The sequence below is a fragment of the Myotis nattereri genome (assembly GCF_964212035.1).
Source record: "Myotis nattereri genome assembly, chromosome: 13".
Lineage (NCBI taxonomy): Eukaryota > Metazoa > Chordata > Mammalia > Chiroptera > Vespertilionidae > Myotis > Myotis nattereri.
The window spans coordinates 19,569,772-19,595,551 of record NC_138088.1 but is presented as its reverse complement, the minus strand read 5'-3'; the positions used below and the strand labels follow the sequence as shown (position 1 = coordinate 19,595,551).

The 25,780-nt window shown below is 43.1% G+C and overlaps 1 protein-coding gene across 1 annotated transcript in view; it reads left to right on the top strand.

The window, feature by feature from the left end:
* The first annotated feature begins 7,933 nt into the window (after window positions 1-7,933).
* SGPL1 (sphingosine-1-phosphate lyase 1) overlaps window positions 7,934-25,780 on the top strand; it is a 57,627-nt gene continuing 39,780 nt past the window's right edge. The window contains exons 1-2 of the mRNA XM_081104866.1: window positions 7,934-8,059; window positions 8,809-8,870. Coding sequence (XP_080960992.1) covers window positions 8,844-8,870 — 27 coding nt within the window. The 5' untranslated portion in view covers window positions 7,934-8,059; window positions 8,809-8,843. The remainder of the gene's footprint in view (window positions 8,060-8,808; window positions 8,871-25,780) is intronic.

Here is a 25,780-nt window from a genome sequence, read left to right as displayed (position 1 = left end):
TTCCCAGACAGGGCACATACAAGAAGCAACCACTGAATGTGTAAATAAGTGGGACAACAAATAGATCTCTCTTGAAAAAACAAAAAAACAAAAACCCAATCAATAAAAAATTAATTAAAAAACACACAAGTGAACTTGTGATTTGGATTTTTGGGTGCTGACCACTGATGTTCACTCCATGAATATTCATCAAGCCCACTCTGATCGGTAGACTTGTCCATAAATATGGCACATTTCAACGAAAAAATAAAACTTCAAAACAACTGAATGAGTTGCCCAAAGTTCTGGGAGTACCTTAGTCAGATTCCCCTTTATGACCTTTAAGATCTCTTGACAAATATTATACAAGTAGAGATTCCCATCCCCCATCTTGATGGAAAAAAAGATGGAATTAACAAAGAGGGGGGTGATTCAGCAAGTTACATCAGAGTCACAAGGCAAATTATGCAGACTGCCACATGAAAAACATGATTATACATTTTTTGGCTCTTTTTGTCAAGAAATTATGCTGGCTTGCTGTTTCCCATTGCAAATTAAGAATAAAGAGCGATCATTGCATGTTGCCTCTGATTCCCAGTGCCCAGAGGAGATCAGGTATGACTGGGTGTCAGCCTCTTGCGTCATTTCTGATCCAGGGAGAGCTTTGTTCCTCTCTGAAGCAATAGCCTTGTCTTCCCAACAGAGCTTGGGCAAGCAGGACTGTGGGTAGTACCTCTGTGTCTGCCTGCAGAAAATAGGAATTCTGACCGGCTTGGGCATATGAAAGAGAGAGCTCTCTGCAGGTGGCTGTAAGTGTTGTTAATATCTGGAGGTTTTGTCTACGGGGCAGTGACAAACCCTTTCACTGGGCTCTGCCTCTTGGGGTGCCCAAACTATTCCCATTGTTTAACATAAAGAGCTAAAGTGATCCTAGCGAAGAGAATGAAAATAATCCCTCACTCTGGCAGGCTCCATCACAATTTCAAAATTGAGAGACTTTTACCAAATAGTCTGGATTTTGGACTTTGTTTGGAAAATTGAAATGTGGAGCCTACCCTATCATTTAAATTCTATTTAAAATTGCAGCACCTAAGACATTCCGCCCAAGGCCCCACACTTTCTCATACTCAACTTTGCTGCTTCTTCTTCTATTGCCCTTGGCACCTTCTAACTTTCCATATAGTTTACTTAATATGTTTATTTGTCTGTCTCCTTCCACTAGAATGTAAGTTGTATGAGATCAGGCATCTTGTTTGCACAATGACACATCCCCTTCCCAGGATATTGCAACCTAGCATTTAATAGCTGAATGGATGGATGAATGAATGAGCCTGAGGCTTACATTCCCAAAAGATAACAGTCACTTTACTTGCCTGGGCCTCTGAAGGCATGTGCATTTGCACACTTGGCCTACACATTTGTCTCTACTGATCAGCACACCAGCTTCTCCCTCCCCTCCCCCTTACTTTCATCTTTCAGGCCGCACTGGCCTTCCTGCGGGCCTTGGCATAGACAGTTCCCTCAGTCCAAACACTCTTCTTGCCCCTCTCTTCCTGGTTAATTCCTGAGCCCATCCTGTGCTCTCACACTGTCCTTGATTCCTCTGCCTAGGTCAAGCTCTGTGGGCATGGAGTTGGTTCTTTCAAAACCTTCTAGAGAAAATTCCTTTAGTTACATTTTAAGGACATAAAAGGTATTCATCCCCTTGTAGAGATGGATGCCTTCTCCTCCCACCGTGACCTCTGAGCTCAGGATACAGGTGTGCTCAGCTGCCCAATGCTCAGCCCCTCTGAGTGTCAGCCCTGGAAACCAGTTCTGCAGGGCCAGACAAGGCGTAGCCATGGGCCAATGTTTATAATTACCACCTTGGTCCTCTGTTTACTCAGGACTTACATTATGTGTGCCTCCTTATTGCATCCCATCTGCGTCAACACTAGTGGGAGAGGGAGCCAGGGGGCCTGACCTCCCAGGGCATTCTAGCAACATGACTCATCTTCCAAACAGAACCAGGGGTGACACTTTCTCCAACCAAATAATCACATGATTGAGGGCCCTTCCTGGGAACCTGTGGACAGAAAGGTGGAGTGTCCAAGCAGAGGCTTCTCGGAGGTACAACCCAAGGCGGGCACAGAGAATTCTAAATTGATAGAGCTGGAGAGCAGCTTCCCCTCTCTACCCAATTTTGAGGTAAGGAAATTGAAACTTAGAGAGGGTAAAGAGTGCATCCAAAGCCACTGAGCACATGAACCCATAGGTTTCACTATATTTTCTGGGCCTGGGCTTCTGGGGCTGGAATGTCAGGAATTCCTGGTTCAGTCTATACTATGTGGGACTAAAGCATAGAACTCACTGAGAATGGATATGGAATTTAGCAGCTTTTATCTTGGGGTGCTCCAAATACAGATGTGTGGGTTCCATTCCTCATTCATTAGGTCTGCAGGAGAGCCCTGCCACGTGAACTTGGAACAGGTCCTTGGAGATTCTGATGCTCAGTGCTAAATGGGAAGCATGGGCTTGGATGATGCTTACGTCCCTTCTGGCTTGAGAGATATTCAGCTATGGGTAGTAAATGAGTCTTGTGCTCGCATGCATTCCTATCATCAGTCCACAAGAGCAGGTCTCAGTGGGGCAGTTCAGCTCCCTAGGAGGCATCCCGAAAAAGCACCAAGTTTTAGTTGTGAAAATGAAGGGGGTAGCTCCTTTGGCATTCAGTGATGCAGGCTAGATGTCTTGTAATGCAGACATCACAAGGTCAGGCATTCAGAATGAAGAATTGTCCTGAATCCTGCCCGTCTTCTGAACATCCTGCCAGAACATGCATGTAGGTGAAAGGTCAGTTCATAGTTACATGAGCTGAAAACTCGATTTCAGCTTACATACAAGAAGTTCTTTTATCCATTGTAACTTCATACATTTTCCAACTTCATGTATGATTTTATTATCCTGGCTTTCACTTTTAAAGTTAGACATTCTATTACCTTGAAAAGAATTATATGTGTAAGTAGTGCATTCCCTATTTATAAGAAATATATTTTGTAACTGCCATAATGGAGTGTTGAGTCCAATTGGTTTGGGACTTTATTGATCTACAAACACCAAACCTTGCAGGAAACCGTAGACCTGTAGCTCTCAGGTAGGCCTCAAAAAGGCCGAGGGTGCCTTCGTTGGAGAAGGGGACGGGCTGGAAGGATGAATCAACTTGTCAGAATCAGATCCCGATGAGGAAATGAAATCAGACCTAGAGCAACAAGGTGAGAAGGCTGGGCTTGGGTGAGCAGGTCACAGAGCCCAGCTTGGTGTCTTATTTGAACTCACCGTAGACATGTGAGGAGGGGGCTAGAGTAGGAGTTCTTGAATGCCTGTTGTGGGTCAGGACCTGTGTTTGCGTACACGTATCCATATCCTGTAATTGCCGCCAAGGTCCGAGGGTAAATGCTGTTAGCACTTATTTCATAACAGAGGAAGCCCAGGCTCTGAGAATTAAACTACTTGCCTGAGGTTACGCGGTGTTCTCAGGGTGGAAGCCTGTTTACCTGCCTTCAAAGCTGCTTTGTCATTGCAGGCCCTAGTGAGTTTCCTTCTGCCCCCAAACCTTCGTATTTATTTGGTTTTTGATAAGTAGTGGCTCTGCTTTTGATCTTTGCTAGGAGTGATTGTACAGCCTGGATAGCAACAGGGGGGCTTCCTTGGGAAAGGTGGGGCTTCCTTGGGGAATAACCCTTGATCCCCTGAGGTCTTGGCCTTTCTGACTTTTGGCTGAGTTGGCACCTGGGACATGCACCTCTGTGACTCACTTGCACCTTTCTGTTCCATCCCAAGTGCCAACCTCAGGGCACACACTCCTTGCTGTGGGTGCTCCCACATCTGGCTGGCCCCTAGCTTCTCTTTTCCCAGGTGGCCGTCTATTGTGATCAACCCAGCCTGCTTCTGTCGGCTGGTTTCCTGACCCTTTGGGCAGGGCATTCTAGCCTCCGTGAGTCCTGAAGGGGGCTTTCCCGTGGGCCATTCCTTTCTAGGAGGGATTGAGAAGCTGCTAACCACTAAGATCTGCCCACAGCCCTGTCTTCAGCTGAACTTCCACACAGGTTCTCGGTTGAGTGAAGGATGTCAGGGATAGGAATGGAAGCATGGGTAGTGCGTTCTGGCTTTTGAGAGTGGGGGCGTATGTGCTCATGCATGGGGGGGGGGGGCGAGGGATGTCACTAACTAGGTCCCCGAGAACTGCCATTTTAAGCAGAACCAGAATTGCTGACATGAATTATTTGACCAGTTGGTAGATACAAGTACTGCTCTGAGAACTTTCAGGCTAAATTAAAGAAACCACGTGGGGGGAAACCCCAGATCATCTTCCACAGTCCCCTCCACCCCTAAGCCTTCTGTCTTCAACAGGGATTTCAGTCCCTCACTGGTTCCCACAGGAATTTCCAACCCCTCCCAATCTTTTATCTTGAAAGACACCATGATGACACCAAAGGCCAACTTGGAGGGCATTAGTTCTCCTCCTCACCCCCCATGCTTTTTTGTCATCAGCCGACTTAAATCATCTCAAATAAACATGCAATCTTCATAAAAACACAGCGCTTTCCCTGCAAGCAGGGTGTCCAGGGAAGTACTTGTCAGACTTTAACGTGCATATATAGCATCTGGGGATCTTGTTAAAATGCGATTCAGACTCAGTAGGTCTGGAGTGGGGCTCTGAGACCCTGCATTTCTAACAAGCTCCTAGGTGATGTCAGGCTGCTCACTGGGAAATGACATTCGGTATGGAAGCCCCAGGCAGCCCCACCTCTGCCTCCCTTCAGCCAGCTAAGCCCCTTCTTCACAGGCCTCCTGAAGCCCCCACAGTGTGAGTGCCGGAGGTGAGAGAGGAAGGAGGTCTGACATGTGCCCCCTCCTTAGGCAACACCTTGCTTTTTCACATTCCTCGTCTCTCTGAATTATAATTCTCTCTTTTATTTATATCCCCTTTGCTCTCTTCTCTCTTGCTTTCTGCCAAGGGCTCACCAATACAGCTAGGACATGTAAGACATAGTCAGTGGGGACTTTCTTCCATTTTGGTACAATGTGATTCCCCTGTGAAGGCTGAAGGTTTCCCCCTCAGCCCTATGAGTCCCTTGTTCTGGCTGCTTCTCTTATAACCCCTGATGTGATTCTGCCATCAGAGGGAGTGTGGGCTTGAGGAGCAGAGTGCCCTGATAACACACACGTGTGCACACATGTATGCATGCATACATACATGGCCTCTGCCAAGAGCTGTCAGCAGTCATGTTCCCTTCTGGGCCACAGTTTCTTTATGCCTATACTACATGGCTGAGCTGGCAAATAGGTGAAGGCCCCTCTGTTTTTAACATTCTTTGATTCTAATTAACCAACAAGCACATTTTAGGTCCTCTGAACAAAATGTGAATTCTTATTTTTCCATCCAAACTCTGCCCCTTCCTACTGTGTGTCTTTGGGATGATCATTTACCTTCTCTGGGCCTTAGTGCCTTGTTTACATGTTGAGTGATGATGAGAGTCACCTGATCTGGGCAGGTTAGGACATATATAGGGACTTAGATGTAAAGGTGCCTAGCATAGTTCTGGGCAAAATAAGTGTCTTAGTCAGCTTGGGCTGCTATAATAAAATACCATAGACTGAGTGGCTTAAACAACAGACAATTATTTATCACAATTCTGCAGGCTGATCAATCCAAGATCGAGGTGCTGGAAGATTTGGTTTTGGTAAGGGCCCTCTTCCTAGCTTGAAAAGGGCAATCATTTCAGTGTGTGTTCACATGACCTCATGTGTGTGTGTGTGTGTGTGGGGGGGGGGGGTGAGATAGAGAGAGAGAGAGCGAGAGCGAGAGAAAACTCCCGTGTCTCTTCCTTTTATTTGTAAGGACAATAATTCCTTTATGGGAGCACTATCTTCATAACCTCATCTAACTCTAATTATTTCCCAAAGGCCCCACTATCACATTGGGGGTTAGGCCTCAACATATTAATTTTTGAGGGAAACAAACATTCCGTCCATAACAGCAAGGATTAGTCAATATGGTTGACTTGGTTTGTTCATCTGGAAAGAATCAACAGACTGCCTACCAAGTGTGAGGAGCAGGGAAGCCGCCGCCTGCAGCAGGGAGGAATCAGGTGGACCCTGTCCTGCAGTCAGCTGGCATTAGAGGGTGGGAGGTAGCAGCCAGGAAGGAGACAGGGGAGAGCAGGTCCCAGGGTCTGAAAAAGGAGTAAGGCAGAGGGGTGAGAGATGGTGTTGTGCGGGGGCGGGGGGGGGGGGGGGGGGCGGATTTGCCTGGAATCTCAAAGCAACTCCTGATGAGTAAGCATTGGCAGGAGGCCCCAGAACATTTTCTGACCCTTCAACCCGGAGAATGCGTGTCTATGGAGGAACAGCAGCAAGAGGAATAAGAACATGGAATGTCAGAGCCTGGCTCGGGGGCTCTGGATGATAGATGCCTGAGACTTTTGATGGTGTGGGGGTGGGAGGGAGGAAGCCCGGAGATAAACTGCTTGACTCCTTGGGGGTTTTAACCATTCTGGCTGGGAAACTGGAAAGGACTGAGGGGATGTGCAGGGAAGGGAAACTGTGGTAACAAGGAATTTCATCCTTGATGAGGGTAACGGTAATAGTGATGATGTTGCCCTAAATTAGTGTCAGGATATTTTGCAAGGGGATGGAACTGGTGCCCTAGTTAGTGTCATTTTTATTAAGATTTCAAGATTCCTTCTTGGTATCATTTAAAAAATCTCTTGAAAAAAAACACACAGTATGTAGATCACTGACCAGTGACATGTAACTATGCTGCCTTCTGCCTCTGCTGAATTACTATCATGACAACATGGGCAAGTCATGAAAAACTTAAATTTTGTTTGGAAATGAAGGGGGACCTTTGTGATCCCGATGGGCACTTTCACTTAAATATTAGATGGGTCCCAACAATGCTCACAAAAATAAAGTCGTATTGGTAGCATTTTTGCCCAACAGCTTGGGGGGGGGGTTCAGAATGAGTCACCCCAAGACGAGCTTATGGTATGAGGATTCTTTTGAGCTAAAAGCAACCCAGACCCGTAGGCTCAAGATAAACATGTCCCTTCTCCCCCCCCCCCCCTTTAATATTTGGAAGAATTTGAATTAGGGGGCCTGGCCCATGATAAGAGTTATCACCAGAAACCACTTTTTATGACCTGTTTATTACCGAGCATGTGCTCCCTGGCATGACCTCCTGAAGCCGCCAGGTACCTTCCTTTACCTTAGCTCAGAATCTCACATCTGTTCCCCATTTCCCCCTTCTGTCCCTGAGCCTCTCGCGTACCTGGGGGTCTCGTGCGGGGTTCCCCACATCCGAATGTAATTACATTGGGTCATTTCCTCTTGCTACAACGTCTCATGTGCATTTGATTAGAAGACCAGCAGGAAGAACCTTGAGGGCAAAGCAAAACTCCTCCCTCCTCCACAACAGGTAGTCTCCGTGCTCCACTTCCGTGGGGGCGGGGGCGATGAGGACGGTAACTCCATTGAGGCAGTTTTCACGCCCCTTTGTCACTGACCTTGATGGGGGGGGGGGGGGGGCTCAGGTAAAAGACAGGGGCACATTCAAGGCCTCCTCTCGGGCCCCATGTCGGGTCGTTGCTTAGATCAGTTTGTAGCGCCCTACAGGCCAACTCTCCCGAGGGCTACCGGTGACCACACGTGGCCAGAGGGAGAGGCCGGGGGCTGGGGAGGGAGGTCGCACCTGCCCACGAGGGCCAGGCGGCCGGGGCCGGGTCAGCAGGCGCCGCGCACGCGCCGTGGGTCCCCGGGGAGGCGCGCGCGCGGGGCGGGGGGCGGCGCGGGGCCGCGCACGCGCGGCCGAGGAGCCACTTCCGGGCGGGGAGGGGCGGGGCGGCCGGCCCTCTAATCTCGGCGGCGTCGGCGGCGGCAGGGGGAGCCCGAGCTTCGCCTCTCACGAGTCGGTCCCGCGGCGGAGAGGACCCTGGCGGGCGCCCGCGTCCGAGGGAAGCAGCGGGGAAGCTGGTTCCGGGCTGCGCAGGGAGAGGGGCCGCCGCGGCGCGGAGGAAGGAGGAGAGTCCAGTTCGGGGAGGTGGGCTTCGGCTGGGGGTAGCGGGAGAGGGACTGAGTGGGAGGCGGGTCCCGGCCGGGGAGGAGAGTAGGGTCAGACTCGGGGGGTTTGGGGTGGGAGGGGTCAGGAGAGGAGGGAGGGCCGTGGGCACTGAGGGGCTTAGCTAGCCGATGGGGGCGGGCTCGGGTGCGGGCGGAAGGGGGAAACGCCGCCCCCCGCGTCTGGACCCTGAGTGGGTGCAGGTGTGCGAGTGGGTGGGAGAGGATCTGAAACTCCACTCCCGGAGAGGGTAGGAGGGGTGGGGGCAGGCAGGATTTGCGCCTCTGCACGCGAGGAGAGAGTTTTGGGGAGGGAGGGATGAAGCGAGCGAGGCCGGCCTGGCTCTTAAAGAGAGTCCGGCGGCGGCTGGACCCTGCGGCTGGGCTGCCTCCAGCGTCCGATTCCCCGCGGGGCTCGGTTGAATGGGCCGGGCTTCTGGGTTCCGGGCCTCGGTGGGGGCGGGCTGGGCGGTGCCCCTGGTCCCTACCTGGGGGCATTTGCTCTGTGGGAGGCTGGGTCGGGAGTCTGGCCGGCTGTCGGAGCGGAGCCCAGTGCCCGCGAGGTCCTGATTCGCTGGTGTGGGGTGCCGGGGGTGGAGTGTGATAGCTGGGGGTGAAACCCGAGCTCTCAAAGGAGGGAGAGAACCATTTCTTGACTGTTCCGGCCGATCGAGGCGGGTCGGCGTGACAGTTACAAGCTGTAGAAGTAAACAAACCTGGTTCCCCTTGCAGAGGAGCGGCGCTGAGAGCGGGGCTGGAAGGGGAAGATGCCCAGTGCGGACGTTCTCATGCTGGTGAGTGTTGCCCGAACATCCTCCTGGCTCGGAGGCACTTGTCCCTTCAGTTTTATTTTTAGTCCAAGGGATCTGAGTAGGTAGATTTCACCTCTGCCGCTTGCTTTTGGTGGCTGAGCATTTCTGCCACCTTTAGTTTGGGCTTAATGATTAAAGTGGATAAATAACTGAATTCAGTAGATGAGTATGTATTTAATGCACATGAAGAAGAGTCTTTTTCAAAATTCTTGCAGTTGATTTTAATCATTCCCTTCCCATATTACCAGAGCAGGTTTAAAACTTCTATTGCATTTTGTCTGGGTCGGTCATATATTAATCTAGAAGCGATGGTCTCCCGGACTACAGTTAGGATGCCTCAGAAGGCTGATATGTCTTCTTTTTACGGAAATGAATAAACACCTGCCATGGCGCTCTGCAGTAGTAAGTGCTTAACAACTGCTTGTTGTATTGAATCAGTTTGAATTTAAGTGTTTTGTTGAGCTGAGGTGTGTGTATACCTGCTGTGGAAGAGGCTGCATTTTCCTCTCCTGATATCTTCCTGTGCTGTTTTCTCACCAAACAAGGAGACTGGCATTGCCACATGAGTGTTCACCAAAACGACGTTTTATTCTTGAGACAGTTATGATTCCGTAGAGGCTCTTTAGTGGGGGAATTGTGGGAACCCAGACCTTTCAAACAGCTACGTAGGAAAAGTGTCTGCATTTAATGTTTAACAAGTCACTTCATTGAGTCCGATGCCTCTGGGCAAAATCATGGATTTAGGAACAATTCCTTTCCCTCTCTTTGTCTCACCATCCCAGAGAGGTGGTGGCTGTCACTGGGCAAAAACACAGTGAGGTTTTCTCATACCTGGTGCTGACTTGCTATCGTGGCAAAACCTGTAAGGTCGGGACATACAGAGGGAAAATAAGTTCTGGTTTGCGATTGGGAACAAAGATGATTTTAGAGAGATAAATACTTGGTTTATCTACAGATCCAGAAGATTTCACCTAAAGTAGTTTCTTGCTTCAAGTCTTATGGATTGTCAGTAGATAATAAACAGTCTCAGTATGATTTTAAATGCTTCTTATATAAGCAATATGTTAGAAACAATGGAAACTATTATAAATATGCAAAAAGAAGCACCCTCTCCCCCAAATTCCACTGGTCAGGGATAGCCACTGTTAGCACCTTGGAGGGTCAATGGAGAATGGTTTTTAAGAGTTGGCAATTTCTGTGTTTCCTTTGTGTTTATATGTCTCTTTAAAAGTCTGAGCAGTGAGTGCTTTTACTCCGAATGTTAACTTTGGAATTTGTTTTGTTTTGAAGTATTTCTGTAGCTGTTGCCATTACTTTTCACTTCCTCAATTGATAATCTAGAATGTTTAGGGGTGTTGCTTTGCTTGTTGGTGTAAGGAATTAATTCACATGGATAACAACAGGTCCTTGAGGTTCATCATTTTCCTAAGACACCATACATGTCGGTTGAGGAACTTTCACTGGAAAAGTCATTTTTTCCTTGTCTAAACTGTGCTATTTGAAGCTAAAATGTAAAGAACCAGGGTGGGTTTTCAATGGGGGCATTAAACTGCCAGGATCTGAGTTCAAGGTGTTTCCCTAGCTACTTTGTATGATGTGTAAGACATATTCTTCGCCCTCTAACTGGGAAGAAAGGATCCCAGGTAATAAAAAGTAAACCTCAGTGCAGGGCAGTGTCTTGTAGAAACTCAGAAACAATCATAGAAGTCATATGATGCAACTTCTTATGTTGTGCATGCCTCCTTTTTTAGAATTTCTGATAAGTGGATAGCCAGTCATCCATCTTTTCTGCTGGGGGAAGAAGATGGGCATAAGCTAAAACATAATACAGGGTGGATTCAGGAATAGTAATGTAAGTCTACCAGCTAATATTTATTGAGCATGTATTCCATGTTATGTGCAGAAATAGATACTCTACATACTCACTTAATGTTCACAAAATCCCTTTGGAAAATATGCTGGCATCCCCCTTTTACAGGTGAAACACCAGACTTAGCTAGGCCATTAGCAGTGAAGTGGTGGAGCTACATTTTTACCACAGTTGCTCTGACTTGAGATCCTTTCCTCTTACTTACTTTATAAGGCTGCCTCTGGGTCATACTCTCCGTAAGGGAGAGAGATTGTTGAACTTTGTGACTGATGGGAGAGGGTTTGTGTAGAGCAGAAAGGGTGGGAAAGCCCCACCCTCAAGCGGGCACATTGGAAATGTGTATGTGTCTGCCCTTGAGTATGTCTTCTAGAATAGTCTTGTCTGAAAATATGTGTTTTACTATACAAATACCCCTGTTTATTTTCTTTTACATTGCGGTTGAGGCATTATGTTGAAATTTAAAAAGTTATGCCTATAAGTATAATGTTATAATCTTTGAGTTTCATTTTAGAATAATAAAAGGGCATTATAAAATATTTGTTATAAAAAGAGGTCATTGGGATTGATAAGATTAAAAATTACATATGTGGACAGTATGCTGTGGTAATAAAACTTGAAGATCAACTGGAGTCATATAAGTCAAACCTTGTATTCCAGGATAAGAAGCTTGGGCTGTCAGTCCTTAATTTTGCCCTCATTTGGTTAGGGTAGTTTGCTTGCCTTTTTCCATTTGCTCCTATATGACATGTCATGGGCTGTACTACATTCCACCTGTGTCTCAGAGAGAATGAAATGAGTGAGTAGTATTCATCTGAGAATTGTGATACTTTCGGAGGGAATTCAAGTCAGGCAATTTTTAGCAATCTTTCTTCACTTTGGCAGCCATTCTTTTCATCCCTATTCTCCTTCTCCCTAAGCTAGGGTTACAAGTTGCCAAATACTTTTAAGAAGAAGCTCAGGCTACTCCTTAGGTGGCTTTTCTCTTTTCCCGTCCAGATAGGTAAATCAGGGTAGCCATCTGTTCCATGGTAGTGCTGGGTCTGAGTGAAAATTATTTGTCTGGGGCCGAGGTTCTCAACCCAGGGTGATTTTGCCCTCCAGGATGGATCATTGGCAGTGTCTGGAAACATTTTTGATTGTCATACTTGAGGAGTGCTAGAGTCAGGGATGCAATTAAAAACCCTACCATGCACACAGTTTCACACAACCAAGAATTATCTGGCCTAAAATGTCAGTAGTGCCCAGGTTGCGGAAACTCTGGTCTAGGGTTCTTAACAGTATTTGCAGCCCAGGTATTAATGTGGGTCATTCCAGGCCAAATGAGTTTGTGTGTGTGTGTGTGTGTGTGTGTGTGTGTGTGTTATGAGCCTGTTATAGTGTTACTTGGGGTTATTTTGCCCATGGATCAAGCCCTGCTGCTTTGGAATATAGAGAATGTACAGCATGGTCTTCTGCAGCGGAGGAATATTCTTTGTTCTCCCCCCCCCCCCTATTTTTAGAGACCATGGAAGGGGGGGGGAGGGGGGAGAGAAACATTGATGTGAGAGAGACATATCAATTGGTTGCCTCCATGTGCCCTGACTGGGGCAGGGATTGAACCTGTAACCCAGGTACATGCCTTTGGGTATTGACCTGAGACCCTTCCGTGGGAGGGCTGATGCTCTATCCATTAAGCCACACCAGCCAGGGCCAGAGGCACATTCTTAAGAAATGCTTTCCTTTGCAATATTTCTGCAGCACTTTCTTAAAAGAAAGTATTTATTTATTTTATCCTCATCTGAGGATCTGTTTATTGATTTTTTTAGAGAGAGAGGAAGGGAGGGAGGAAAGAGGGAAGGAGGGAGAGAGGGAGAGAGAGAGGAGAGAGAGAAACATTGATGTGAGAGAGAAACATCCCAATGGGGAATCGAACCCACAACCCTCTGGTATATGGGACAGCCTTCCAACCAACTGAGCAACCTGGCCAGGGCTGCAGCACTTTATTTACAAAACTGTAAGCCTGTTTTAGTTTTGTTTTTCAGGTTCAAAAATAGAATCTTTCCAGATCTTAGAGCTTTATCTTTAACCCTTGGATCTTTTTCAGGGATGCTTTCTTTCTGAATCTCAATTGGGATTTAAGCAATAAATTGAAAGATCGACACAAAAAGCTCATTTTAATCCAGTGTCTTATTTGTAGGATTGTCTAGAAGAAAGGAGAGATTCATTGGGACTGGTATGAGATGTAAAATTTTGTTGATAATTTGAGTGGCCAGTAGGATGAGCACTGTATTTGACATTGTTTGAATGTTTAAAATAAAGCAAAACTATAATAACAAGTATAATAATTTCTGCTGCCTTTAGTCTAAAGGAAAGGGGAGTTATAAATAGAGAAACCCTGAAATCCCAGTATTTGGCTTAGCTTTGCAGTCTGTGTGTCAGGAATTTTTAGTAACATTTACCTTCTTAATTAGTCTTTGTCCAATCTAATATTACATAAAGTTTGTACACATTGGTGGCAGAATTGAGAGTCAGCCTGGGATTAAGAAATTTCCTTAGGGAATTGATTTGTAGTGAATCAGTTCATGTGTGGAAACATACAGAGCCCAATTACTGGGAGAGAAACCATGCTATTTGTTAAGGGGCAGTAGGAGCCCTCTGGGAAGGCGGAAAGTAGTTCGTTGGGTATATCGGTTATCTCTTGGCACACTCCCACAGTGTGATTGAGGAGATGAAGGGACTATTTACAGAGCTGGGCAGGGTTAAAGAAGCCCAACAGGGATGATGAAACAACTCCGGGTAAGAGCCATTAGTACTCTTAGGGCTGAAGGAGCCAGGAAGGGGAGTAGTTTCTGAAACCTTGAGAGCTTAGCTGAAGGAGAAGGGAACCTGTAGGAATGTAGCCACTGCCAACCAGTGGCCCAGCAGGAGGGAATTAAGAGGAATAAATACCTCAAACTCTTTCATTTCCCACCCTCTGAACTCCTGCCAGAGACTCTCATTGGTCAAACTCACTGGAAACCAGAGAATAAGGAAACCTGGGTGATTGAATTCACACAGGGCAGCCCTGTAAGGCACATGCATGGCAGAGCTGGAGCAGGTTGGGCGGAGCATCTGGCAGAGAAGGGAGGCTGCCCTGCATGCTAGAAACAAGGCCACATTAGCTCCGAAAGGCACAGCTAGACGGCAGTGTCTGAGCAGAGTCTGGAATATTATAGAAAAGGAATGCTCTCACTGATAACAGAAGGCAGATTCAGAGGCAGAGTGTTGCCACAGCTTTGGCAAGCCCAGAGCTGCTTGTTCCAGCAGTAGTCTTAGAATCGTAATTGCTTGACAGACCTTGAGGAATCCTGCAGTCCAGCTTCTCTTACTGTGTAGGACTCCCCTCCCCAGGGCCCTGCCAGGAGTGGGTATGGAATACTTTCTCAGGGAGTTCTCCATTGTGGGACAGCTTTAATTGTTGGAAAGTTTTTATTTATGCAGATCACTGAATGTCTTAGTTTGGCTGTATAGAAAAGAAAAATCTAAAGTAATAGAGATCTTTAAAAAGTAGAAATATTTTTCTCTGAAGTAAGAGAAATCCAGAGTAGTCAGTTCCTGATGGATATGGCCGTTCCCAGGTCTTTGAGGAAATTCTGTCACTTATAATGCATCCCCTCCTGGCCAGGCTAGCTGCTTTAAGCTCAGGCTATCAGGTTTCTGCTTCATTCAGGAGGAAGAGGAAAGAAGGCCTTGTCCCACTTTTAACTAAAACGTTTTCATGTGAAATTCATTATACATACAGAAAGTGTATGAAGCACATATCTACATTTTAAAGAATAATAAAGGAAATAATCTCTCTACCACCCAAGTTAAAAACTAGAATATTTACCCCCAATCCCACATGCCCTATTCTTCCTTCCCCTCTAGGGATAACTACTTTCCTGATTTGGGGGATAATTATTCCCTTGCTGTTTTTTTTGTTTGTTTTCCTTTTTTCTTCTTTACATGTGTTACTGCCTATGTATGTAATCTTAAGTTTAGTTTTATTTTTCAACTTGATATAAATGTACTTATATGTATGCTTGATTTTCCTGTGTTCAATATTTGTCAGATACAGATATGTTGTTGCATGTAGTTTAGTTCATTCATTTTCATTGCTGTATAGTATTTTACTGTATGACTACCACAGTTTATTTCTCCATTTCACTGATGATAGATATCTCGATTGTTCCAATTTGGGGTTTTTTTGAACATTGCCATTATGAGCTTTTTTTGTATATGGCAAGTAATCACAGGGTTTTTCTGGGATTAATCCTGGGAGTGGAATTATTGGATTGTAAGAAATGTATATCCTTAACTTCACTAGATAATGCCAAACTTTTCTAAAGAGATTGATACAACTTATAGTCCTAGCAATAGCATATTGGAGTTCTTATTCCTATACAGCTTGACAAACCTGGTATTTATAGGGCTTTGCATATTTTGCCAATTTGGTAGGAATGAAATCTGATTGATTCCCATATGCATTTTCCTGATTATTAATGTGTCCTTTTAAATATTTATTAACTATTTGGATTTCTGGATTTGTGGGTCCTTTTCAAGTCTTATGCCTTATCAATTATTTATCTACTTCTCCTTGTAGTTCTACGAAATTTTACTGTATATATTTTGTGATTTTGTTACTAGCTTCATACAGGTTTGAAATTGTTACATCTTACCTACCAAGTGTTTTTTGATGCTTTTTGACTTAATGTAATATAACTACATGAGCTTTTTGTCCTGAAATAGGCAAACTGTAAATGTTGATGAATGAATGACTTGCCTTTTTGTACAGGCAGAAACTGCAGGACAGTTCTAGCCTATTCAGATGAACTGTTATTTATGTGTCTTACTATCCCATGAATTGAATAAATCATTTTTAATTTAAAAAAGAGTGTAGCATTTTCTTTTTTGAGGCATAACTTTCATATAATAAAGGGCACAAATCTTAATTGTACAGATCAGTCAATATTTGCACATGGATACACTGTTATCACTGCCCAGATCAAGACTGAAAAATATCCAGCATCCCAGCAAGCTCCTCATAGCCCGCTCAGTTGATAGCCCACCAAAAGTTATCATTATCACTATGGTTAGTTTTGCTGATTTGTGAACTTTTCATAAATGGAAACATACAATAGGCATATTTTTGTGAATGTCCTTTTTGCTTAACATTTTGTGTGTGAGATTCAGCCATGCTCTTATGTAGCAATAGTTTTAAAAATTACTGCAATGTAGTTTTACAGTATATAAAATATCTTAATTTCTTTTTTCTATAGTTCGTGAACATTGATGTTTCTAGTGTTTGGCTATTATGAGTGACACTGATGCATATGTATGTATGTATGTATGTTAATCCTCACCCAAGTATATTTTTCCTATTGATTTTTTTAGAGAGAGTGGAAGGGGGCGAGAGAGAGAGACAGACAGAGAGAGAAACATTGATGTGAGAGAGACATTGGTTGTTTCCCACAGCTGTCCCAAAGGGGCCAGGGAAAGAATCTGCAACCCAAGTACATGCCCTTGACCAGGAAACAAACTGTGACCCTTCAGTGTGCAGGCCGATACTCTTACCACTAAGCAACACTGGCCAGGGCCATGCTGATGCATTCTTGAACATGTCTTTTGGTAAACATAAATAGATTTCTGGGTCATAGGTATACTGCCCAATAGGTTTCCACAGTGGTTGTGCCAGTTTACATTCTTACGTGATTTTCTTAATATATACATTTTGGATTGAGATTTGGGCAACAAATCTTAAATTTCTGCACACTAAACATTAGAGAGAGCATTGAGAATTCTTTCCTGAAGTAGTATAGGCACTTTTAAAAGGTGAAATGCCCTTTCCCCCCCTGTAATTTTCCTAGAGAGTAAAAGCCTTCTGCGTTCTCGTTAATGTAGTCTATAAGTATTAATAAACATTTGATGGAAACAAAGCAGCCCTGGTTCTTTTTGAGTATTAAAAGGGCTCTGTTAAGGGCAGAGTTTAGATTTGTAAAACACCATTTATAGCAGTTAATTCCGAGACCAAAATCATAGTCCTCTGAAACTCTTTGGATCCTAAGTAGCTATTCTGGTATATTTATATTCTGCGCTCAGTATCGGGGAAACCTTGTTTTCTGGAGAACTGATGTTTTCCCAAAGGAATGCATCAGTCTTATCTTGACTTTCAGTCTTAACGGTACCAAGTCTTCAAGACAAATACAAAATTCTGTTTAGGAAGGACTATGTACTAGGAAGGAATCTCAGACAAGTACAAGAATGCCTTGGTAGACCTCCTTGTCTAGCTGTGTTGCAGCAAGGATGGAAGAAAACCTAGGATTACATGTTAGAAATCTCCAGCCCTTGTTGCCAATCTTAGGATTTTAAAATCTTTCCCAAGAGTCATGGCTATAGCAGTGAGCAGCAATCTACTGGATGACTGAAATCAGGTTTCTGATCTGTAAACGTAAGTAGGTAAGTATATAATCCTGTTTTGTAGGTAGGCAAAGGGTCACTTGCAACCTTATGACTGAGTTACATTGGTGAAGGCAGAGTTGGCTTAACATCTGTCTTACAAAACTCAGGAGTAGTTCACTATTAACATGCATTTCATTGCCATCATATGTAAGAAAATACAACATAGGCATAAATCAAACTGTTGAAAACGTCTATCAGCTCTACCTTTGTAACTTTGGGACACTGTGAAGGTTATTTCCCTTACTGCTTACTGAAGAGGAAAGGAAATGCTCATCAGAGAATTCAGATTCATTAAATATTCAGTGTTTCTTATCTGCAGTTATTATTACCTTTACCTCATTTAATAATTCACAACGACCCTATCAGTTGATTGTGGTACCTTTTTTTCTTTCTTGTGAACTTTTCATTGAGTTATAGCAACAGCATCTATTTTTGCAGATGAGCAAAATCCAGTTGCATAGACATTTATTAATGTACCAAAGGTCACACAGCTTCTAAGTGAGAGGTAAAATTAGAGCTGAAGACTTAGATTACTAGTCCAGACTTCCTAGGACACCCCAAATGCCTGTAGAACACCATTAACACGGCTCAAAGAGTCCACACGAGTAGTGATGGGGTGTTGACTCAGGACAGTATTCAGATGGCTGTCGTTTTCAGATATCCTGGGTAGTAGCTGGAGTATGTGTTTATGAATTGCCAAAGGAAAAATCGTGTTTTTTAAAAGTTTCACAATTTTTGTGCTTAGTAATTCTGTATATAGAATCTTTAAAATACATACTTTTAACAGTAATGATCCTCTTTGTCTAGGTTATATATAATTGCTCTATACATTTATAAACTATTATCAGATACTTTTGGTTGCTTTTATTTGAAGTCCAAAACGTTACTTTCTGTTTCTGGACTTGCAGTTTCTGCTGTCGTTGGCCCATTTGGAAACTTTTTTCAGAAAGGAGCCCTCTCTCCCCCCTTTTTTTAAGCCTGTGAATCCTAGGTGGTTGGTCTTAGTTGGTATTTGGTGACTGTAATCGAATTGCTCCATCATAATGCTTTCTTTGTAAAAATATAAAATTCAGTGGTTTTTAGTATATCCACAGAGTTGTACAACTGTCACCACAATCAAATTTAAAAAGTTTTCAGAAGAAACGCTGTACTTATTAGCAGTCACTTATGTCCTTCTAATCCCTTAGCCCTAGGCACACATCAAATGATTTTTTTTTTTTGTCTATAGATTTCCTTATTCAGAATGTTTCATATATGTGGAGTCATAGAATATGTCGTTTTTGTGATTGGCTTTTTCCACTTAATAATGTTTTCAAGGTTCATCCATGTTGTAGCATGATCAGAACTTCATTTCTTTTTATTGTAGTTATAAGGCTTTTCCTGGAGAATTTTAAATACTGGCTATATCCAATCATGTTTCTGTTTTGTTCTCACAGGGAACATAGGGGGTCTCATCTTAATATAATAGGATAGTTTGTCATCTTAAGACTACTTCTAAGGTTCATTTTAAAGAAGGGGTTATTATGGGGAATATGAACCCAAATGACTGACCTTCAGGATGTCTTGAACCCTTTATAATTATTTGCAAGATTTTATGTTCCCTAGCGTTTTTTGGGGGGGGGAGGGGTGGGGGAGTTTAGGGGACTGAGAATTTTAAAAAAAAAAGATAAAATCATTACACTCATACAGATAGAAAATGAATACACATTAAATATTTTACTTAGAATGAAGAATTCAGGCAGATGTTATAATTGGTTCAAAGGAAAACAGACGTATTTATAGATCAAGAATATTAAAATGAATATGAAATGGAGGCAAAATTAGTTTCTTTCATAGTGGAGAGAGAAGTCATTTGAACCTTTACCAGACATGGCAGATTGCCTGTTTATAGCTGAAGATTTGCTTGCATTGCTTTCTTATTTTTTGTCGTTAATCCTCACCCGTGGATATATTTCCATTGAATTTTAGGGAGAGTAGAAGAGAGAGGGAAAGACAGAGAGAAACATCTATGTGAGAGAAACACATCTATTGGTCGCCTCCTGCATGGGTCCCGACCAGGGCTCTGGCGGGGGAGGATCCTGCAACCAAGGTACGTGCCCTTGACTGGAATCGAACCTGGGACCCTTTGGTCCACAGGCCGATGTTCTATCCACTGAGCCAAACCGGCCAGGGCTAGTTTGCATTGCTTTCAATCATTTACATTATATTTATCTACATTATCGATTTATCTACATTACAAAATAACTTCCATGTAATCATAATCGGATAACCTAGAGGGATGTCCTGGCCAATGACTAATTTTCTATTGGAACTACACATTTTCTCCTGCACTTTCAATAGGTTATCAGAAAGTCAGAAACTCTTCCAAATGATAATTTTAAATTTAGTCTTACTTCAGTTTTAAAAAGTAGCTCCTGTTTTGACTAGATTTTGAAAGCAGTCTTCCCAAAGAGTCAGTTAGAGACCCAGGGATAGGTCTGAAGTTGATTCTTTTGAACAGGATTACATGTTAGAAATCTCCAAGAAGTAGCCTTTGTAACTTAAGTTACACTTTTCAGCATATATTCAGTATTTCTCATCTCTAATAGCGTGACTATTGAATAGATTTCTATAAATACTTATCATTTGGGAAGTCTAGGTATCCTAACTCAGTGACAAAAGTAGATAATCCTATTGAGATAAGTTTGGGAAGGGAAAAGCTCATGACTACTTCTCCCATTGTGATAGCTTAGGGAAGTCAAGACTTCCTTTGTGTGTGAAGAATCTGGGATTATTTCCACAAGACCTTGCTTATTATCCAAGGAGTTCTCATTTCCAGTCCTCAGAGGATAATGGGCTCCTTTTGTACTTTGAAAGGTAACTTCTGTGCATATTTGTAATAAGTCATTTAGCTACTTATTGGAAGATATGGGGAGCTCATGGCAAATTCATAGCAGCATTGTATGTTCAGGTTTTCATGTACTCTCCCCCCACATCTTACCTACTTGCCTTATGCTGAGAAAGTATTTACCAAGAAAACCCATCATTGCTCTTACCTCTACAACCACTAGCCTGCTCCTCTCCTTACTGAACTTAGTTTTATACATTTCAGTCTTCTCTACTAGTTGAAGCTCCCTGTAGTGTCTGTCTTGATGTATTTGAGAAGGTGCTCAAAATCTTTAGTTGAAAAAGTCAGCATCTGTCTTCAGTTGGTGCCCTGTCCTCACCACAAGTAAATAAATACAACATTTTAAATGACCATTTGGCAGTGTTTAGGGCTATCAGCTTTTATGAGCTCAGAAGCTTTGATTTTCCATGAGTGCACCCTAATGACTAGAGCATATTGCATGTCTGTTTCCTTTCGGAAGACAAGATTGTATCGCAGTGACGGTAAGGAGCTTTGCCTGAGCACTCCAGTGCCAAGTACGGAGCAATTAGACTTACACACGCTTGTGGAATAGTGCTGAGCATGTCTGTCTTTGGCTTGAGACATGACTTAAGGGGAGCACATGGGCCGTTAAGCTTTTTGAGAGGAACTTCTCAGATACTAGATCTCTTGACTCACGCTGTGGAATTTTGGGGGAAGTTTATGGTTTACTCTTTACCTCCTAAGACATGCTGATTGGGACATTTCTGTCACAGTCACTAGTGGTTGGTTGGAAGACTGTCTGGTTTTGCTGCTCAATTCTTAACTTCTTCAGTGACTCAGGGGAGTTTTCCATTTGGGCTTGTGATCTATTTTTGCTGATGAACTTTAATGCCTTTTGGGGCTCTAAAGACGGTAGTATTTTCTTACCTGTTTACTTTGTACTTTGAAGTTCTTTAGGATGTGATATGAAATCTGTGTTTTTAGGGCAGAAGTAAAGAATAAATAATTAACTCTTTGGATAGATTCTGTATTTTCACTTCACTCCCTCACCCAGTCTCAGCCTTTAAATTATCGTTTGATCTTAAGACATTAGGTGGTGGGTGAATTGGGTAAGACAGGTTTTTCTTTTTCTCAACAGCCCACTCCTGCTTTAAAGTCTGGATTTCTGGCTCTTCTGGAAAAGCTGTTGAGGGCTGAATTGTGCAGTGTGTTAGAGGTTAAGAAAGCGGAGGGAGGAGGAAAACAAATCCTTTCTTCTCTGCAGCATTGCAGGGTGGAAGATTTTGATTTTCATTAGTATCTGTCCAAAGAATAAATATTAGCCAGGAACAATGAATGAGTTGATCTCGTTGATTCATGAGGCTGGGCCCTGGCTTTAACAGTTCCAGGAAAGCATGGTGATTCTTTGTACCCCCTGTCTAAGTTTGGTGATTGGGTCTCAGTAATATGTTAAATATTGGGTAATTATTTTGTAAAAGAAGGGGATGGGAAGAGAAGGGGACAAGTTATAACGTAGAGAAACTGTTTTTAACCAGGAGTGCCTATCAGAATCATATGGGGGAGGTTTTACAAAATACATTTTTTTCTGGGCTCCACTCTACTTACTGAACCATCGGGTGGGATATTCTCAGAAAAGCTCGTTGGATGATTTTGATGCACTTCACTGGTTTTGATGTTCTTCACTAGTGGAAAGAGTATTGACCAGGAGGTTAGATTCTGATGGGGCCTCTGCATGTAGTTTGACCCGAGGGAAGGCACACTTTAGTATTCGTCTTTGAGCCTCAATTTCTTCATCCTTGAAAAGGATTGGGTTGGGTGGTCTCTAAGCTGCCTTCAAACAGCAACATTTTATGATTTTGAAGACAACTCTCCTGAAGTACTTTTCAAACTGATTCCTTTCAGTCTTTTTTTTTTTTTTGGAAGTAGGTAATAGTGTAAGTCTCTAGCTGAGAGAAGAGTGAGTTTTGAGAAAATCATTGATAGCTGTTCACACTCCAAAAGCACTCACTGTTTGTAGGACAGTGTTCAGATCACTTGGCAGTGTTGTCTGTCTTCGCTGGGAGAGTAGTAAAGCTGTGGCTCTTAATTTAGTTCCTGGAATAAACTAGATGATGTAACTGTGAGAACTGTCTATTTTGAACCTGTTGGTTTTCTGATAGTTTGTGCCACTGATAGTTTGGCTCTGGAAACCTGGGCTGTGGAAAAATGTAGTGGAAAAAAACAATGTATTTTGAGCCAGAAGGTTTGAGTCCTGGCTGTGAGCTGTGTGACCTTTGGGCCTCTGTGTCTTCATCTGTGAAGGACGGAGAGTGGGTCGTGAACAGATCTGTAACCTCCCTTTTAATTTAACTCTGACGGCCTATGACATGATGTGTCTTGTGTGCTCATTAGAAGGGTGCCAGTGTGGGCAGAGTGTGGTTACAAATAACCAGCCATTCTTTTCTTGGTCAAGCCACCACCACTGGGAGAAATGTGGGAGAGGAGGTGGCAGGATCTTCCTAGATCTTAGGAAACAAATTGTCATAAGTATATGCAATATTTCACTTTAGTTGAATAAATGTTGAGTTCCTACCATGTTGAAGATGCTATTCTAGATGGTGTAGGAGATACAAAAATTAGGTCCTCCTTCTTGTTTATATTCTTATCAGACCTGGTACCATAAGAGAGTTCAGATATTAAAATAATCATTTGGCTATTCTCCCACACCAGGGTAGAGTGCGTTCCTTCTAGGACAGACTAACTCATTTGGCTCATGCAGTTTGGCCCTGAGTGACTCCTGAGAAATAACCTGAATTGTGGCATACGGATATTTGGCATCTTACAAATGCAGAGAAGACGTTGTGCTGTGTAAGAAGACGAGCCTTTTGTAAGGAAGTAGCGTTCCCTGAACCCTGATTTACAGTGACACTACAGCGGTGTTACTAGGCATTACTGTTTGGAATTTTTCCTCTAGGGAGTGACACTTGGCAGCCCGGTCTGTGTTGTGGTCAGCAGTCTGTATTCGAACAAAGCAGGAAGTTTGAAAGGTACAAGTTGCTATTAGAGCCGAAGGAAACTAATTTGTGTGCACTTTAGTTTTGACCAGAAATCATTAGAAGACTTTGTTCTGTGTAATACTCAGCTGAGAAAATTACTGCCTTTTCTTTGGCAAGCAATCTGGGTCTCTGTGGCAGTTCAGGAATTATCAGTAGAGTAGATCATGACAGCGGAAATGTTTTTCTTTAAAGTGTAGCTTGATTTTTTTAAAAATATATTTTATTGATTTTTTACAGCGAGGAAGGGAGAGGGATAGAGAGTTAGAAACATCGATGTGAGAGAAGCGCCGATCAGCTGCCTCCTGCACACCCCCCACTGGGGATGTGCCCGCAACCAAGGTACATGCTCCTGACCGGAATTGAACCTGGGACCCTTCCGTCCCCAGGCTCCATCCAGTGAGCCAAACCAGCCAGGGCGTTAGCTTGACTTTTTAATGTGAGAGGAACAAGAAGGAGAAAGTGCATTGGAATGTCTTGTTGGTTCCTCTGCTTGGCTTTACAGCTCTTTGGTACTCTTCTTTTAGGCTGTATTCCTCCAGTTAGGTTTTGGTGTTTATAATGTTTTGAAGTCCTGAGCAATGGTTCCAGAAATCTTGGATTCAACTTGAAGTGTGAAGTCCTGGGTTTTAGCTCTGACTCTGCTATTTACTACTCGGTTTGCCATAGAGCAAGTCACTTAACCTTTCTTAACTTCTTTTCCCACCCATAAAGTGAAATTTTTCATTCTTAACCTAAGAACCTCATGAGGTTATAAAGTACAAATAAGATAATATAAAAGATGCTTAAAAATTTTAAGTTGTATAAATATTACCATGTATCCTCTATTAATAAGTAATGCTTTTAAGTGCTTCACCCTTTCCTATATGTTTGTCTCGGACCTTTGGCCTTCTCTTTCTTTTCTTTTTTAAAAAATATATTTACTGATTTCAGAGAGGAAGAGGGAGAGATAGAAACATGAATGATGAGAGAGAATCATTGATCAGCTGCCTCCTGCATGCCCCCTACTGGGGATAGAGCCCGCAATCCAGGCATGTGCCCTTGGCTAGAATCGAACCTGGGACCCTCCAGTCCTCAGGCCGACACTCTATCCACTGAACCAAACCGGCTAGGGCAAGGCCTTCTCTTTCTTAATTAGTTCTTTTCCCTCTGTAATCAGGTGGCCACCTAATCTTTGAGTTTTAAAGGGAAGAGAAAGTTTTAAGTGAAACAAACTGGTGAACTCGCATCCCTGTGAAATAGTGCCATGTAGGTGGTGGGCACTCAGGAATAATTGTTGAATAGATGGAGACCCTTACGCAGTAGGCATCTCTGTAGCAGTGGCATCATTGTGGGGCAGGTCTCATAGGATGGTGTGGTAGGCAGTTCTAGGGGCTGCCTGAGTAGAGATGCCATTGTCCTTAAATAAGACACATGCAGATGGTTAGCTCCTCTTGAGTAGGGATTGCTACGATTTGTATTAGCTCCCAGGAAAGAAGCACCATCAGTGTGGACCTGGAAATATATTTTAATGGTTCTCATTTGTAGAATGTTTCTTCTGGTATAAATTGGTAACTAAGAAATTGAATGGGGAAAAATCACCGTCTAACTGGCAGTTGGTCAAGTATAGTACTAGTTCTCAAAGGAGTTTTCTTGGGAGAAAAGGGGTGCGGGTAGTGCCAGTATGGGAAGTTTGCTTATAGAATCTTGTTCTCTTGGGGTGATTTAGGGTCTGAAAGAGATTAATTAACATTATTGGGGATAACGGTGACTATCGATATTCTTCATGACTGAAGAATTCTGAATCCCCTTTGACTTAGTTACTTCATCACATCATAATCCTGGCCTCACAAAAATGTTAAGAGAATAAATTACAAGTATAAAAAGTATTGAGAATCGTGTTAGTGTTCATTCTCTTCACTGCCTTATGCAACCACATTCCAAATTTAAGGAAGCCAGGAGTAAAATCACTCTAGGGCACTAATTTCAAACCTGAAGGTCATGATTTATTTAGAGGAATATAAAATCAATTTAGTGGGGTCAAGCATTTAAAAAAAGAAGGAAGAAATAGAGATGTGAGTGCATCACAAGTAATAAGGTGTTAGGTATTAGGTGTTTGGAAATTATTGGTTTGGTTTTATATCTTTTTGTTGCTATGTGTACTAGATTGTGTTGTAAAATGTGTTTCTGTGGGACCGTGTTGGAAAAGTTTGAAACTCATGGGTCTCACAAGTAACACACCCCAGATTTGCAGACTTCCACTATCATGTTACATTCATGAAAGTGTCTTGCTGCTTTGAAGTGATTTGAGCGCTTAAGGGGTTCATTATGTTTGGGAATAGCAGGATATTAAACTCCCATAAATTCTAGCAGCTGTTTAATAATGAGTAGGATTATTGAATACTATTTTGATGTATTTTAAGGCACCATCTAAATCATTAGAATAAGAAGAGAAAGGCTGGTAGTTTAGTCTTCATTATTTGACAATAGCTTCTTAAAAGTAGTTAACATTTTGAATCTTCATACTACTAAGGTTTATCAATTTATTTCCTTTAATTGATATACTTTAATAATATACTTTCAAAAGATTGATGGTATTTTTTACTGTCATTTTATATATTTCCATTGAGCAAAGTATTTTTTTCTCTCTAGAGGAATATATTTCCAATTTTATAACAAAGTGTGAAAGGAAGGAATGCCTTATGTG